This window comes from Pelophylax lessonae (genome assembly GCF_965119305.1).
Source record: "Pelophylax lessonae genome assembly, chromosome: 2".
In the NCBI taxonomy this organism is placed as follows: domain Eukaryota; kingdom Metazoa; phylum Chordata; class Amphibia; order Anura; family Ranidae; genus Pelophylax; species Pelophylax lessonae.
This window is the reverse complement of record NC_138769.1, coordinates 225707159-225721193: the sequence shown is the minus strand read 5'-3', so window position 1 is coordinate 225721193 and position 14035 is coordinate 225707159. Positions and strand designations below refer to the sequence as shown.

Sequence of the window (14035 nt, the reverse complement as noted above, 5' to 3'; positions counted from 1 at the left end):
ATTTAGTACATTTAATGGCCACTTTTGTTTTTTTGGACTGATGCGCACAAAAGATGAAATAACATTTCCATTGGATCACTCTGAGTAAGTAGAGACAACCCTGGGAGAGGAACATGGGTCTTTTGAGTAAGTACTATGCGAGTGCCCAACGTGCTCTTTAGCAACCATTGACCTCATTGGTTTTTAGGTCACTGATAGCTGGCCTTCAAGGAGTCCAAGGTTGTAATACTGCACAATAAAAATCAGTGACTTTGTGTAACAAAAAATGCATATTCGGTTCACCCACCAAATTGATGACAATTTTGGAGCAATTTTTGGGCATTTGCAACAGCACCCCTGAAGATCCCAGACGGCACCTCAGGGTTGAGAAAACAATTATCTTTGAAATTTGTTAGCCACATCCTCAGAGAAGATATACTCAATTTATCCATTTATATGAATAATATTACAGATTATCTTTTTATTTTTATACTGTATTTGACTTCTCTAACAGTAAAAAAAAGGTTAATGCAGGGAGAAAGGGGGTTTTACAAAACTTTGAAACATGACATTGTGTTTTCTTTTTAAACACATTACCACTTCCTCCATTCTTCTATTTCTCAAGCCAGAATTCCAAATCTTCTTGGCATGCATACAAAAATGTGTCGTTGGCTTAAGATCTGGAAGATATTTACAGGCTCCTAATATAATTGCAAAACTGTATTTTTAATGAACATCAACAGCCCCCACAGAAGGCAGCAACAACAATCCACAGTGATTAGCTTCTGAAGATTCCTAAATAGTCTTAAAGGATACATTTAAAACATTGGCTTGGAAATGACACCCCTTGTTTTCCTAGGCAAAAATCAAATAGCAATGTAGACTTCAAATTGCAACTTCACAGGGTTCTTGTTGTAGCAACCCCCCTAAAGCTGGGCATGATTTACAGCCTCTGCCTAAGCAAATGCGGGTTACTACTGAATATTTGTGATAATGCTACAATAGAAATTATTGCAATAGTGTATTCTTATTAGGAAGACCACATGCAATACTAATAACCTCTCAGTGAGGTTACCCTTAAACACAAACAGGGTGCCCCCATGAACCGGGAGCCTCAAATTTCTAAGCTATTTATATAAACTCCAAAAAGGGTGCCAGACCAAGGAGCTGAGAGTCCAAAAACGTTTAATGTCAGCAGAACAAAGGTATTCCCCTTTATCAGGGCTATAAAACAAACACATAATTGATACTATATATATATATATATATATATATACAGTATCTCACAAAAGTGAGTACACTCCTTCCATTTTTGTAACTATTTTATTATATCTTTTCATCTGGCAACACTAAAGAAATTACACTTTGCTACAATGTAAAGTAGTGAGTGTACAGGTTGTATAACAGTGTAAATTGGCTGTCCCCTCAAAATAACTAAACACACAGCCATTAATGTCTATACCACTGGCAACAAAAGTGAGTAACCCCAAAGTTGAAATGTCCACATTGGGCCCAATTAGCCATTTTCCCTCCCCAGTGTCATGTGACTCATTTGTGTTACAAGGTCTCAGGCGTGAATGGGGAGCAGCTGTGTTAAATTTGGTGTTATGGCTTTCACTCTCTCATACTGGTCACTGGAAGTTCAACATGGCACCTCATGGCAAAGAACTCTCTGAGAATCTGAAAAAAAGAATTGTTGCTCTACATAAAGATGGCCTAGGCTATAAGAAGATTGCCAAGACCCTGAAACTGAGCTGCAGCACAGTGGCCAAGACCATACAGCATTTTAACAGGACAGGTTCCACTTAGAATAGACCTCGCCATGGTCGACCAAAGAACTTGAGTGCATGTGATCAGCGTTAAATCCAAAGGTTGTCTTTGGGAAATAGACAAATAAGTGCTGCCAGCATTGCTGCAGAAGTTGAAGTGGGGGGGGGGTTAGCCTGTCAGTGCTCAGACCATACACCGCACACTGAATAAAAAGTGGTTTGCATGGCTGTCGTCCCAGAAGGAAACCTCTTCTAAAGATGATGCACAAGAAAGCCCACAAACAGTTTGCTAAAGACAAGCACTCTAAGGACATGGATTACTGGAACCATGTCCTGTGGTCTGATGAGACCAAGATAAACTTATTTGGGTCAGATGGTGTCAAGCGTGTGTGTGGCGGCAACCAGGTGAGCAGTACAAAAACAAGCATGTCTTGCCTGCAGTCAAGCATGGTGATGGGAGTGTCATGGTCTAGGGCTGCATGAGTGCTGCCGGCACTGGAGAGCTACAGCTCATTAAGAGAACCATGAATGCCAACATGATCCCCTCCCTTTGGAGACTGGGCCGCAGGGCAGTATTCCAACATGATAATGACCCCAAACTCAAATGGAAGGTGGAGGGGCACAAGGTCTCTAACATCCACCAGCTGCGTGATGTCGTCATGGAGGAGTGGAAGAGGGCTCCAGTGGCAACCTGTGAAGCTCTGGTGAACTCCATGCCCAAGAGGGTTAAGGCAGTGCTAGAAAATAATGGTGGCCACACAAAATATTGACACTTTGGGCCCAGTTTGGACATTTTCATTTAGGGGTGTATTCACTTTTGTTGCCAGCGGTTTAGACATTATTGACTCGGTGTTGAGTTTTTGACAAAGTGTCATTTCTTCAGTGTTGTCACAAAGATATAATAAAATATTTACAAAAATGTGAGGGGTGTACTCACTTTTGTGAGATACTGTGTATATATATATATATATATATATACAGTGCCTTGCGGAACTATTCGGGCCCCTTGAACTTTGTGACCTTTTGCCACATTTCAGGCTTCAAACATAAAGATATAAAACTGTAATTTTTTGTGAAGAATCAACAACAAGTGGGACATAATCATGAAGTGGAACCAAATTTATTGGATATTTCAAACGTTTTTTAACAAATAAAAAACTGAAAAATTGGGCGTGCAAAATTATTCAGCCCCCTTAAGTTAATACTTTGTAGCGCCACCTTTTGCTGCGATTACAGCTGTAAGTCGCTTGGGGTATGTCTCTATCAGTTTTGCACATCGAGAGACTGAAATTTTTGCCCATTCCTCCTTGCAAAACAGCTCGAGCTCAGTGAGGTTGGATGGAGAGCGTTTGTGAACAGCAGTTTTCAGTTCTTTCCACAGATTCTCGATTGGATTCAGGTCTGGACTTTGACTTGGCCATTCTAACACATGGATATGTTTATTTGTGAACCATTCCATTGTAGATTTTGCTTTATGTTTTGGATCATGTTGTTGGAAGACAAATCTCCGTCCCAGTCTCAGGTTTTTTGCAGACTCCATCAGGTTTTCTTCCAGAATGGTCCTGTATTTGGCTCCATCCATCTTCCCATCAATTTTAACCATCTTCCCTGTCCCTGCTTAAGAAAAGCAGGCCCAAACCATGATGCTGCCACCACCATGTTTGATAGTGGGGATGGTGTGTTCAGGGTGATGAGCTGTGTTGCTTTTACGCTAAACATAACGTTTTGCATTGTTGCCAAAAAGTTTGATTTTGGTTTCATCTGACCAGAGCACCTTCTTCCACATGTTTGGTGTGTCTCCCAGGTGGCTTGTGGCAAACTTTAAATGACACTTTTTATGGATATCTTTAAGAAATGGCTTTCTTCTTGCCACTCTTCCATAAATGCCAGATTTGTGCAGTATACAACTGATTGTTGTCCTATGGACAATGTCTTCCATCTCACTTGTAGATCTCTGCAGTTCATCCAGAGTGATCATGGTCCTCTTGGCTGCATCTCTGATCAGTCTTCTCCTTGTATGAGCTGAAAGTTTAGAGGGACGGCCAGGTCTTCATAGATTTGCAGTGGTCTGATACTCCTTCCATTTCAATATTATCACTTGCACAGTACTCCTTGGGATGTTTAAAGCTTGGGAAATCATTTTGTATCCAAATCCGGCTTTAAACTTCTCCACAACAGTATCTCGGACCTGCCTGGTGTGTTCCTTGTGCTTCATGATGCTCTCTGCGCTTTAAACGGACCTCTGAGACTATCTCAGTGCAGGTGCATTTATACGGAGACTTGATTACACACAGGTGGATTCTATTTATCATCATTAGTCATTTGGGTAAACATTGGATCATTCAGAGATCCTCACTGAACTTCTGGAGAGAGTTTGCTGCACTGAAAGTAAAGGGGCTGAATAATTTTGCACGCCCATTTTTCAGTTTTTTTATTTGTTAACAAATTTTGAAATATCCAATAAATTTTGTTCCACTTCATGATTGTGTCCCACTTGTTGTTGATTCTTCACAAAAAATTACAGTTTTATATCTTTATGTTTGAAGTCTGAAATGTGGCAAAAGGTTGCAAAGTTCAAGGGGGCCGAATACTTTCGCAAGGCACTGTATATATATATATAATGTAAAATTACATGTTACAATATATTTTTCTCTTACTTATGAGTTTTAGGGGCAATTTTTTATCTTTACAACATTTGTATGTATCAATTATGTTTTTGTTTTATAGCCCTGATAAAGGGGGATACCTTTGAACCCCAACAACGTGTTGGCTTTTTTGCATTGTTCTGCTGAACAAACTCTGACATTAAACGTCTCAGCTCATTGGTCTGGCACCCTTTTTGGAGTATATATGCACGCACACATATACACACATAAGTGTATATCCTACTATCCCGTTAGGATGATGCTAGATAAAACCTTGTTATTTTCCAGCACTTCTTGTCAATCTGGAGGCTAGGACAGGGCTGATGCAGTTGTCCTGCCACTCTCTAGAGCAACAGATCACTGCTTTGATGACCTATTGTTGGCTCCTGGCTGATTACAGCCAGCAATAAATCACTAAGAGATGATGCTCAGGGCTGAAGGGTTGCAAAGGTGGCAACATAACAAAATGTAAAAAAAAAGTATACACAATCTGTCACATTTATGTTTACTGGTTTTTAGATGTGGGTGGAAGGCCCAGGCACACCATCCAGCCCCACTGTTGGCAGCCTGTAAGACTCTCTGAGAGGCTGAAAATCCACTAAGCTTGGATAGTACACAGAGTTGTACTAACATGGCAGTGGGGTCTCATGCATTGGGGGGGTTAAACGCCCAGTGTGCATAAGGCCTAAATAAAAAGCGATATTAGCAATTTTATTGTTCGTAAACCAGTGAATATGTTACTATACTATTAATATTAGGTTGAATTTATCTCAATGTTATGATAACAATTTATGCAAACCTATATTTTGCTCATTGTGTGTCAAAAAGTAGTGTTAAAAGGAGTTTCCAAAGGAAAATGCTAATTTTCTCTTGGGCTTTACCAAGTAAAATATATGCAAAACCTTACCTTATAAAACAACCCATTCCATTAAAAGTTTGTTTTTTTCTTTTTTATAAGTGGCCACATAATCCCCTTTCTTAGCTGCATAAGGGATGGTGAATGGTGGAGAAAGACAAGTACACTGATCCTTCTAGTGAAGAGCTGTGCAGGGGTGCGTGTCGGCACAACTCTGACCATTGGAGGACAGGCAAGCTGTGCTCCCAGCACAGCCAGGGAACTGACCACACTAGGCTGGATGTGCTCTTATGCCTAGCCTTGTCAGTTTCAAATAGATAAGCAGGGGGACTGACAGGATCATCAGGCATTTCACACAAAGACACATATCAGGAATTCGAAATGTTGGGGTAACATATTCTTTACCTACATTACATAATACAAATACTTATATGGTATTCTTTAAGCCAGAAGATTTTGTCAGTTATGTTTTGGTTTACCTATCTGGGACTTTGCATATTATGTAAATGCTGTATAGTAAAAATTATAGAAAATGCATGTTTGTTCCAAATGTTCGCCAATTTTTACTAAATAAAACCCAGAAAACAAAAATATACGATTCATATTTCCTAACAAACAACAGCTTAACTCCAGGAAAATGTAGAATACTGTTTAGGAAAAGAACCTCACTTCCTTTAGTCTATGATTTGCTATACTTTCCCTCCCCACTGAATATAAATATATAAAAAAAAAAAGGGTTTGATTTCCACATACCATCTCAAAATATTTCTAAGTACAGTATCTGGGACAAAGAAATTATAAAGACTTTTTCTTCTGCTATTTAGCCATAATTTGTCCTGTATTTACTTAAGCTCAACACACATTTCAATCTGATTGGACAATCACCTTTAGATCTACCAACAACTTTGTAGTGCAAGGCCTGACTGACTGGATCAGTTGATTGGATAAAATAGGGGGGGTCCTTATATTATATAGTTAAATATTATATAGTTTTATGTAAATGAAAAGTTGATTGTACAAAAAATGTTGAAGTAAGAAATGCACAGTAAAAAAATGAGAGTGTTAAATATTTTTAATTGAAAATCACCATAGTGATACGTTTGGGCATAATTCCGAATTTGACAGTTAAACTAGACTTTTGTCTTTTTATTTTCAGGATTTCTCCTCAGCACAGCTTAACTAGCACGTGTTAATGAGACAGTGGGAAGGATCGGACCAGACCATGGCAAACAGTTATGTAACAGTTTCTGATGCATACTGTCTTGCTGAGCCGCTGCCTTACTATGGTGAGTCAAAGCCAGAGGCAATTGTCAAGCTGCCAAATATGATCAATTACTTCTGATTATTTAATACAATTTAATATTTTGGTCAAATTAGCTCTTTTGTTTATTTTTTTAAAACAGAGATTTAGGTACACAATTACAATTTGCTAACTGCTCCCCACTGCTCCTTTCAAATGTATTATGTTAAGCTTTTCTGGCTCATAATATATATATATATATATATATATATATATATATATATATATATATATACAGTATCTCACAAAAGTGAGTACACCCCTCACATTTTTGTAAATTTTATTATACCTTTTCATGTGACAACACTGAAGAAATGACACTTTGCTACAATGTAAAGTAGTGAGTGCACAGCTTGTATAACAGTGTAAATTTGTTGTCCCCTCAAAATAACTCAACACACAGTCATTAATGTCTAAAACGCTGGCAATAAAAGTGAGTACACCCTTAAGTGAATATGTCCAGATTGGGCCCAAAGTGTCAATATTTTGTGTGCCACCATTATTTTCCTGTACTGCCTTAACCCTCTTGGACATGGAGTTCACCAGAGCTTCACAGGTTGCCACTGGAGTCCTCTTCCACTCCTCCATGACGACATCACGGAGCTGGTGGATGTTGGAGACCTTGCGCTCCTCCACCTTCCATTTGAGGATGCCCCACAGATGCTCAATAGGGTTTCGGTCTGGAGAAATGCTTGGCTTGTCCATCACCTTTACCCTCAGCTTCTTTAGCAAAGCAGTGGTTGTCTTGGAGGTGTGTTTGGGGTCCTTATCATGTTGGAATACTGCCCTGCAGCCCAGTCTACGAAGGGAGAGGATCATGCTCTGCTTCATTATGTCACATTACATGTTAGCATTCATATATTTATTTATTTTTTCCTGTGGTTCGAAACCCACCCAGTCACCATTCTCGCCTAGGCCTAGGCCAGGATGACATGTCTGACTTATGTAGCCTCCTGGAATATACCCTTCACATAGCCCAGGAGGCTGCAGGAGCCCATTCACAGAGTGGCGGGTGGGCAGAGCTGGCATATGTCCTTGGGGTGTTTTCCGATTTATTGCCCAGCATCACAGGTAAAAAGAGCAAAAAGCAGAGGGGGAGTGATAATGGTGTATGTGGATGCTGCAGCTCTGTTCCTGTTATTATCTCCACAGTCGGGTCTTCCTTTGCTTAGGATAACTCTTATGGGTGTTAAATATTTGCTACATCCACTATCTGTACAACCCTCACCATACAACACAAGGATTCTAGAGCGAAAGATGCTACTGAAATCTTTACAAAATGACAAGTCAAATTTGAGGTTTTCAAATGATTATCTGTTGTGCCTAAGTGGTGCAGATTTACACAGCAGGTGCTCATTAACAAATAAAATATTTTACATCAGTTCTTATTGTGTGTGCAGTGACTGCCCCAACACCCAACATACCAGGCCCAGATGTAGATATGAAGGATGAAATATAAAGGTTTGCATGTTTATAGTCATATATAAGCATCTCATCCAAACTCTGTGGCTATCTTTATCATCTTTACATGCATGCTGATGGGATATGACAATGCATGTTATGTGTCACTCGGAATAAAAAAAGATTATTCGGTTGTTGCATTGGGGTAAAACTAGAGAGTGTGAAAAATCTGGTGCAGCTCTGCATAGAAAGTAGCTTATTTAGTAAATAAAGCCCATTGTTTGCAAGAACCAGACAAACTTTTTCTGTCTATACTATATTCTTTAGTCTACCTGTGATCAAGTAGTTTTTTTTTTGTCTGCCCAGCATAAAATGGGCAACCTGGTACAATAAGAAAAATTCAGAATACAGCAGAAGGCATATTCCCAGGCAATGTAACGTTCAAAATAAAGGAACATCATTGTTTCCAAAATACTGTGGGGATGATTTGGATATTGATCTATGTTACACTTATAAATAATAATACTGCCTAACACAGCTTAGATTATATAGTATATACCAAATCCTCATATGCTGGTCAGCTAACACAAACAATTTCATGGTCATACTCTTTCACTATAGACTGAATTTAGCTTCATAAACAATTTAATTTTGTACTTTATTTTATAATGTGAAACATATCTGTACATATGTGTTTATTGAGCTGTGCTGTGTAGATGGGCTAGCAGTGCAGCTTAAAATGTATCTAAATCCAATAACAAAATTGAATTTACCTGTCCTTAGATGTGGTGGCAGCATTCGTTTTTGTTATGTTCTTTTGTTCTTTCATTTCTGCTGTTGATAGAGATCATTAACCACTTCTGGACCAGAAGGATTTGCCCCCTTAATGACCAGGCAATTTTTTGCGATTCAGCACTGCGTTATTTTAACGAACAATTACGCGGTCGCACAAAGCTGTACCTAAATAAAATTGGTGTTCTTTTTTCCCCCACAAATAGAGCTTTATTTTGGTGGTATTTTATCACCTGTGCGATTTTTATTTATTGCGCTATTAAAAAAAGAGCAACAATTTTGAAAAAAAAAAAAACAAGATTTTTCACATTCTGCTAAATAACATTCCCAAAAAAAAAAAAATTAAAAATCTAATTTTTTCATCCTTTTAGGTCTATTTGTATTCTGCTACATATTTTTGGTAAAAAAATCCTAATAAGCTTATTTTGATTGGTTTGCGCAAAAGTTATTGCGTCTACAAACTAGGGGAAAGATTTATGTCATTTTTATTTATTTATTTGTATTAGTAATGGCGGTGATCTGTGATTTTGTAGCAGGATTGCGACATTGTGGCAGACAGATCTGACCCCTAACTGACATTTCTGACACTTTTGGGAGGACCAGTGACATTACTAGCTAAAAATATGCACTGTTACTGTACTAATGACACTGGCAGGGGTTAACCCAGTGGTGATCAAAGGGTTAAGTGTGAGCCTAGAGGAGTGTTTTCTAACTGTATGGGGGAGGGACTTGTGAAATAAACACAGAGACCTGTTAATGGAGGGGGGAGATATCGCGCTTCAGGGAAAAAAACTAAAATGGTTTTTACTCAATAGTGATAGTGATATTAAAATTATAAAGATCAAAATCAATATAGATATAAATTATCTTCTGTGATAGTGTTCAAAATCAATCCATAAACCTAAAATTGCACACTTAAATATGTGAATTAAAATAAATATAACGATATTGATGAAATCAATTTTAATATAAATATATATACATAAAGTGCTCTAGTGTTGTTATCAAAAACGTGAATTATGCTTTAAATAAATAGATTGAAGGTGAATAAAGTGACAAGTGCTCATTCAATGCAAATAAATAAAAGCAGGTACATATAAAGTGCTAGTAGAGTGAAAGAAAGTGCTTATAGTGTCCAAATAATGTCCAAATCATGTAACCCGCATAAGCGGTATTCCTTCTTATTTTCTTCGCTGTTAAACCTCCACCTTTCACCAAATCTTAATGGGGGTGCTTCTTAATCCTTAGGACCCCTAAGGGTGTACTAGCCGCTCACCTCAGACTATAAAGGGATGCGCCTTATAGTTATATGGCTCTCCTTTTCCACTCCTCTTCTTACCCATTCCACAGATAGGGGATGGTGATAGCCTATTCTCTGGATCGGGGTGAATACTCTCTGGATGTACCACGAAATTTCAAAGAAAAGGGCTTATATAGTGCAGTATCTCCATAAAACCATTTATTAAAAAAGTATATTTTGCACTCACATATAAACGAAGGTTTGAAAGCCTATAAACGAGTACAGCTTCACTGCAGACTGTCTTTCCACTTCTGACGTCACTTCCGGTATACCGCCCTATGCGTCACGCCACTTCCGGTCACGTGGCTCCTTCAGGGGGCATGCGCATCGGATAATGCGGTGTGTCACTCGGACACACCACATCTCCGATCTCGGTAAAGAGCCTACTGACATAGGCTCTTTACTATGTGACCAGCTGTGTTCAATCATGGCAGGTCACATAGTAAATAGGAAGAGCTGTTGATCGGCATTCCTCGGCTGATCCGCGGCTCTCCTCATGTGGGGGGGGGGGGAGTTCTGTTCTGGTAATAACAGCATTGATTACCAGTGCAGACCCTGGGGGGGGGGGGGTGCCACTAGAGCCACCAGGGATGCCCACCCATGACCACCAGGGATGGCAATCAGGGCTCAGGGAGCCTGCCAGTGGTGCCCTCCCTATCAGTGCTGCCCACCATTGTCATCTATCAGTGATGCCCACCAGTGCCCATCATTGCCATCTATCAGTGCCACCCACCAGTGCCCATTATTGCCCACCAGTGCTGCCTATCAGTGCCCATCAGTGCCACCTATCAGTGCTGCCTATCAGTGCCCACCAATGCTGCATATCAGTGCTACCTATCAGTGCCACATATTAGTGCCCATCATTGCCACCTATCAGTGCCCGTCAGTTCTGCATATTAGTGCCACCCAATCAGTGCCACCCCATCAGTGCCACCCCATCAGTGCCTCCTCATCAGTGCCTGTCAGTGCGGCCTCATCAGTGCAGGAAAAAACGTATCTATTTACAAAATTTTATAACATAAACAAAAACATTTTTTTTCTCAAACTTTTCAGTCTTTTTTTATTTGTGTACCAAAAAAGAAAAAACCATGCAGTGATCAAATACCACCAAAAGAAAGCTCTATTTGTGAGGAAAAAAATGACATAAATTTAGTTTAGGTACAGTGTGGCATGACCGCGCAATTGTCATTCAAAATGCAACAGCGCTAAAAGCTGAAGATTGGCTTGGGCAGGAAGGGGGTGTAACTGCCCTGTATTGAAGTGGTTAAAGAACTGGTTGAGTCAAACCGTTTAACACTGATGGGGTTCCTACAATGGGCAGCTTTTCTTCTTTTATGAAAAACGTTTGTCCCAAAAGGAGAAGATGTGAATGAACCCTAAATGTGTTTAATGTAACAAGCTTCATTTCAAGCTGCTTATATTTTGGAGCATTTATGGCTTCTTGCTTTGGAATGTGGGTATTCATGCGTTATCCATGTCAAACTGAAAATGCATTTTTTAAGACAGATAAAAAAACATGCTTCTGCGGTCTGGAAGAAATCATGTTCCATGTATAAAGTTCATGTTGAAGTAAAAGAGCATTACGATTTCATGAGAAATATTTCCTTGAAACTATATGGCAACATGGCTGCCTGTGGCTCAAAATAAAATATAAAAGTTGCCCTACTAAAATTAATCACATAATATAAAAATACTTTTTTTGTATACCATATAATAGTATTTATTAGCTCAAACTGCAATAAAGCTGTTTATATTTGATGAGCTTAAATACATTTTTAAACTAAAATAGACAACATAGTTATGTATGTCATAATCTATTACACACACACACACACAGCCAAAATCGGCTGTGTGTTCATTCATAATCTATTACACACACACACAGCCAAAATCGGCTGAGATGCAACCATCACACATCCTGTGCCTTTGTATTTAAAATTTGTGATCCTTGGTGACACTAAACAAATACGGGACTGCACATTTGGGCTATGCAGTTATAGGAAATCTGTATTAAAAGAAATATGGGGATTACCCTTACCCAAAAAAGTTAGTTGCTTGGCTACCTATGGATTTATGACTTTCTCACTGACTGACTCAGAGCATGGTCAGTCAGAGTGAGATTAGATCTCCTGTAGGGATAGACCGATATGTTTTTTTCAGGGTCGATACCGATATTTTGGTCACAACGTATCGGTATCGGCTGATATGGGCCGATATTTTGTACATTTAAAGTTTTGAAAAATAAAGACAATTTTTGACACAAATCTGGTACTGAACATGTTAATTTTTGTTTAATGCTTAATGGCTGGCTTGTTGGCATCCTGTGGTGGGTGGCTGGCTGGCACCCTGTGGTGGGTGGCTGGCTGGCACCCTGTGGTGGGTGGCTCGCTGGCACCCTGTGGTGGATGGCTGGCTGGCACCCTGTGGTGGGTGGCTGGCTGTCTGCCACCCTGTGGTGGATGGGTGGCTGGCTGTCTGCCACAGGGGCTATGGGTGGCTGGCTGGTACAGGGCCTGTGGGCGGCTGGCTGGTACAGTGCCTGTGGCTGGTTGATACAGGGCCTGTGGGTGGCTGGCTGTCTGGCACCCTGTCTGTGGGTGGCTGGCTGTCTGGCACCCTGTCTGTGGGTGGCTGGCTGTCTGGCACCCTGTGGTGGGTGGCTGGCTGTCTGGCACTCTGTGGTGGGTGGCTGTCTGGCAACCTGTGGTGGGTGGGTGGCTGGCACAGGGGCTGTGGGTGGCTGGCTGGTACAGGGCCTGTGGGTGGCTGGCTGGTACAGTGCCTGTGGCTGGCTGGTACAGGGCCTGTGGGTGGCTGGCTGGTACAGGGCCTGTGGATGTGGGTGGTTCGTGGCTGGCTGGCACCGGGTGGCTGTGGGTGGGTGTATGGCTGTGATACACACCTGTGAGACTAGTCCCGACTCCAGACGAGGCTGTCCAAGGTGAGGGAGGCGGCCTAAGAAGGCAGAATGACGTCACAAAAATATTGGCAATATGGGCCAGTTCCTGGGCCGATACCGATATATCAGGGAAAGTGCATATCGGCGTTGCCGATAATCGGTCTATCCTTAATCTCCTGACTTTCATCATTGTTTTGGGTCAATAACTCAAACAAATAAAGCCAATGGGTTACTTTATCAAGCAGCTATCATTTTCAGATAGAGACCGCTACATGCTTTATTTACTACAGGTTTTCTTTATTCTGTTCCCAATGGCCCTATGTAAGTAGGGGCCGTACTGTAAATGTCCACCAGGGCAGGTCTCTACCCACAGAGGATAATAATTAAAGTGCTTTTAAAGGCTCCAGATTGTTTACCTTAAAGGGGTTGTAAAGGCAGATTTTTTTATCTTAATACATTCTGTGCATTAAGATAAAAAGCTTTTTGTGTGCAGCAGTCCCCATCAGCCCCCTAATACTTACCTGAGCTCCATCTCTATCCAGCGATGTGATGTCCACAAGTCCCTCGGCCATCTGGGACTCTCCCTCCTGATTGGCTGAGACACAGCAGTGGAGCCATTGGATCCCACTGCTGTCAATCAAAGTCAGTTAGCCAATCAGAAGAGAGAGGGGGTGGGGACGAACAACAGCTCTGTGTCTGAATAGACATGCGAAGCTGCAGCTCGGCTCGGGTGCCCCATAGCAAGCTGTTTGCTGTGGAGACACTCGACAGGAGGGAGGGGCCAGGAGCAGTGAAGAGGGACCTGAGAAAAGGAGGATCCGGGCTGCTCTATGCAAATCCACTGCACAGGGCAGGTAAGTATAATATGTTTGTTATTTAAAAAAACAAACAAATACAAAGAAAAAAAACTAATTTTTACAATCACTTTAATGCATTCTCTGCATTAAGGTAGAAAAATGTAATGTGTAGTACCCCCCAAGTACTTACCTAAGCCTGTTCTCCATCCCGCACTGTGCCCCAGAGCAGCGGTGTTGCTCTCTCTCTCTTCACTGGAGTCATTTGCTCCTGCTGCTACCAATCTAGCCACTCGGCTG

At 40.8% G+C, this 14035-nt stretch overlaps 1 protein-coding gene across 1 annotated transcript in view; it reads left to right on the top strand.

Annotated features, from left to right (window-relative positions):
• Window positions 1-14035, top strand: part of LOC309548532 (bile acid receptor-like) — a 141640-nt gene that overhangs the window by 85477 nt on the left and 42128 nt on the right. Inside the window, exon 2 of the mRNA XM_082248499.1 lies at window positions 6406-6535. Within this exon, the coding sequence (XP_082104625.1) occupies window positions 6442-6535 (94 nt within the window). The 5' untranslated portion in view covers window positions 6406-6441. The remainder of the gene's footprint in view (window positions 1-6405; window positions 6536-14035) is intronic.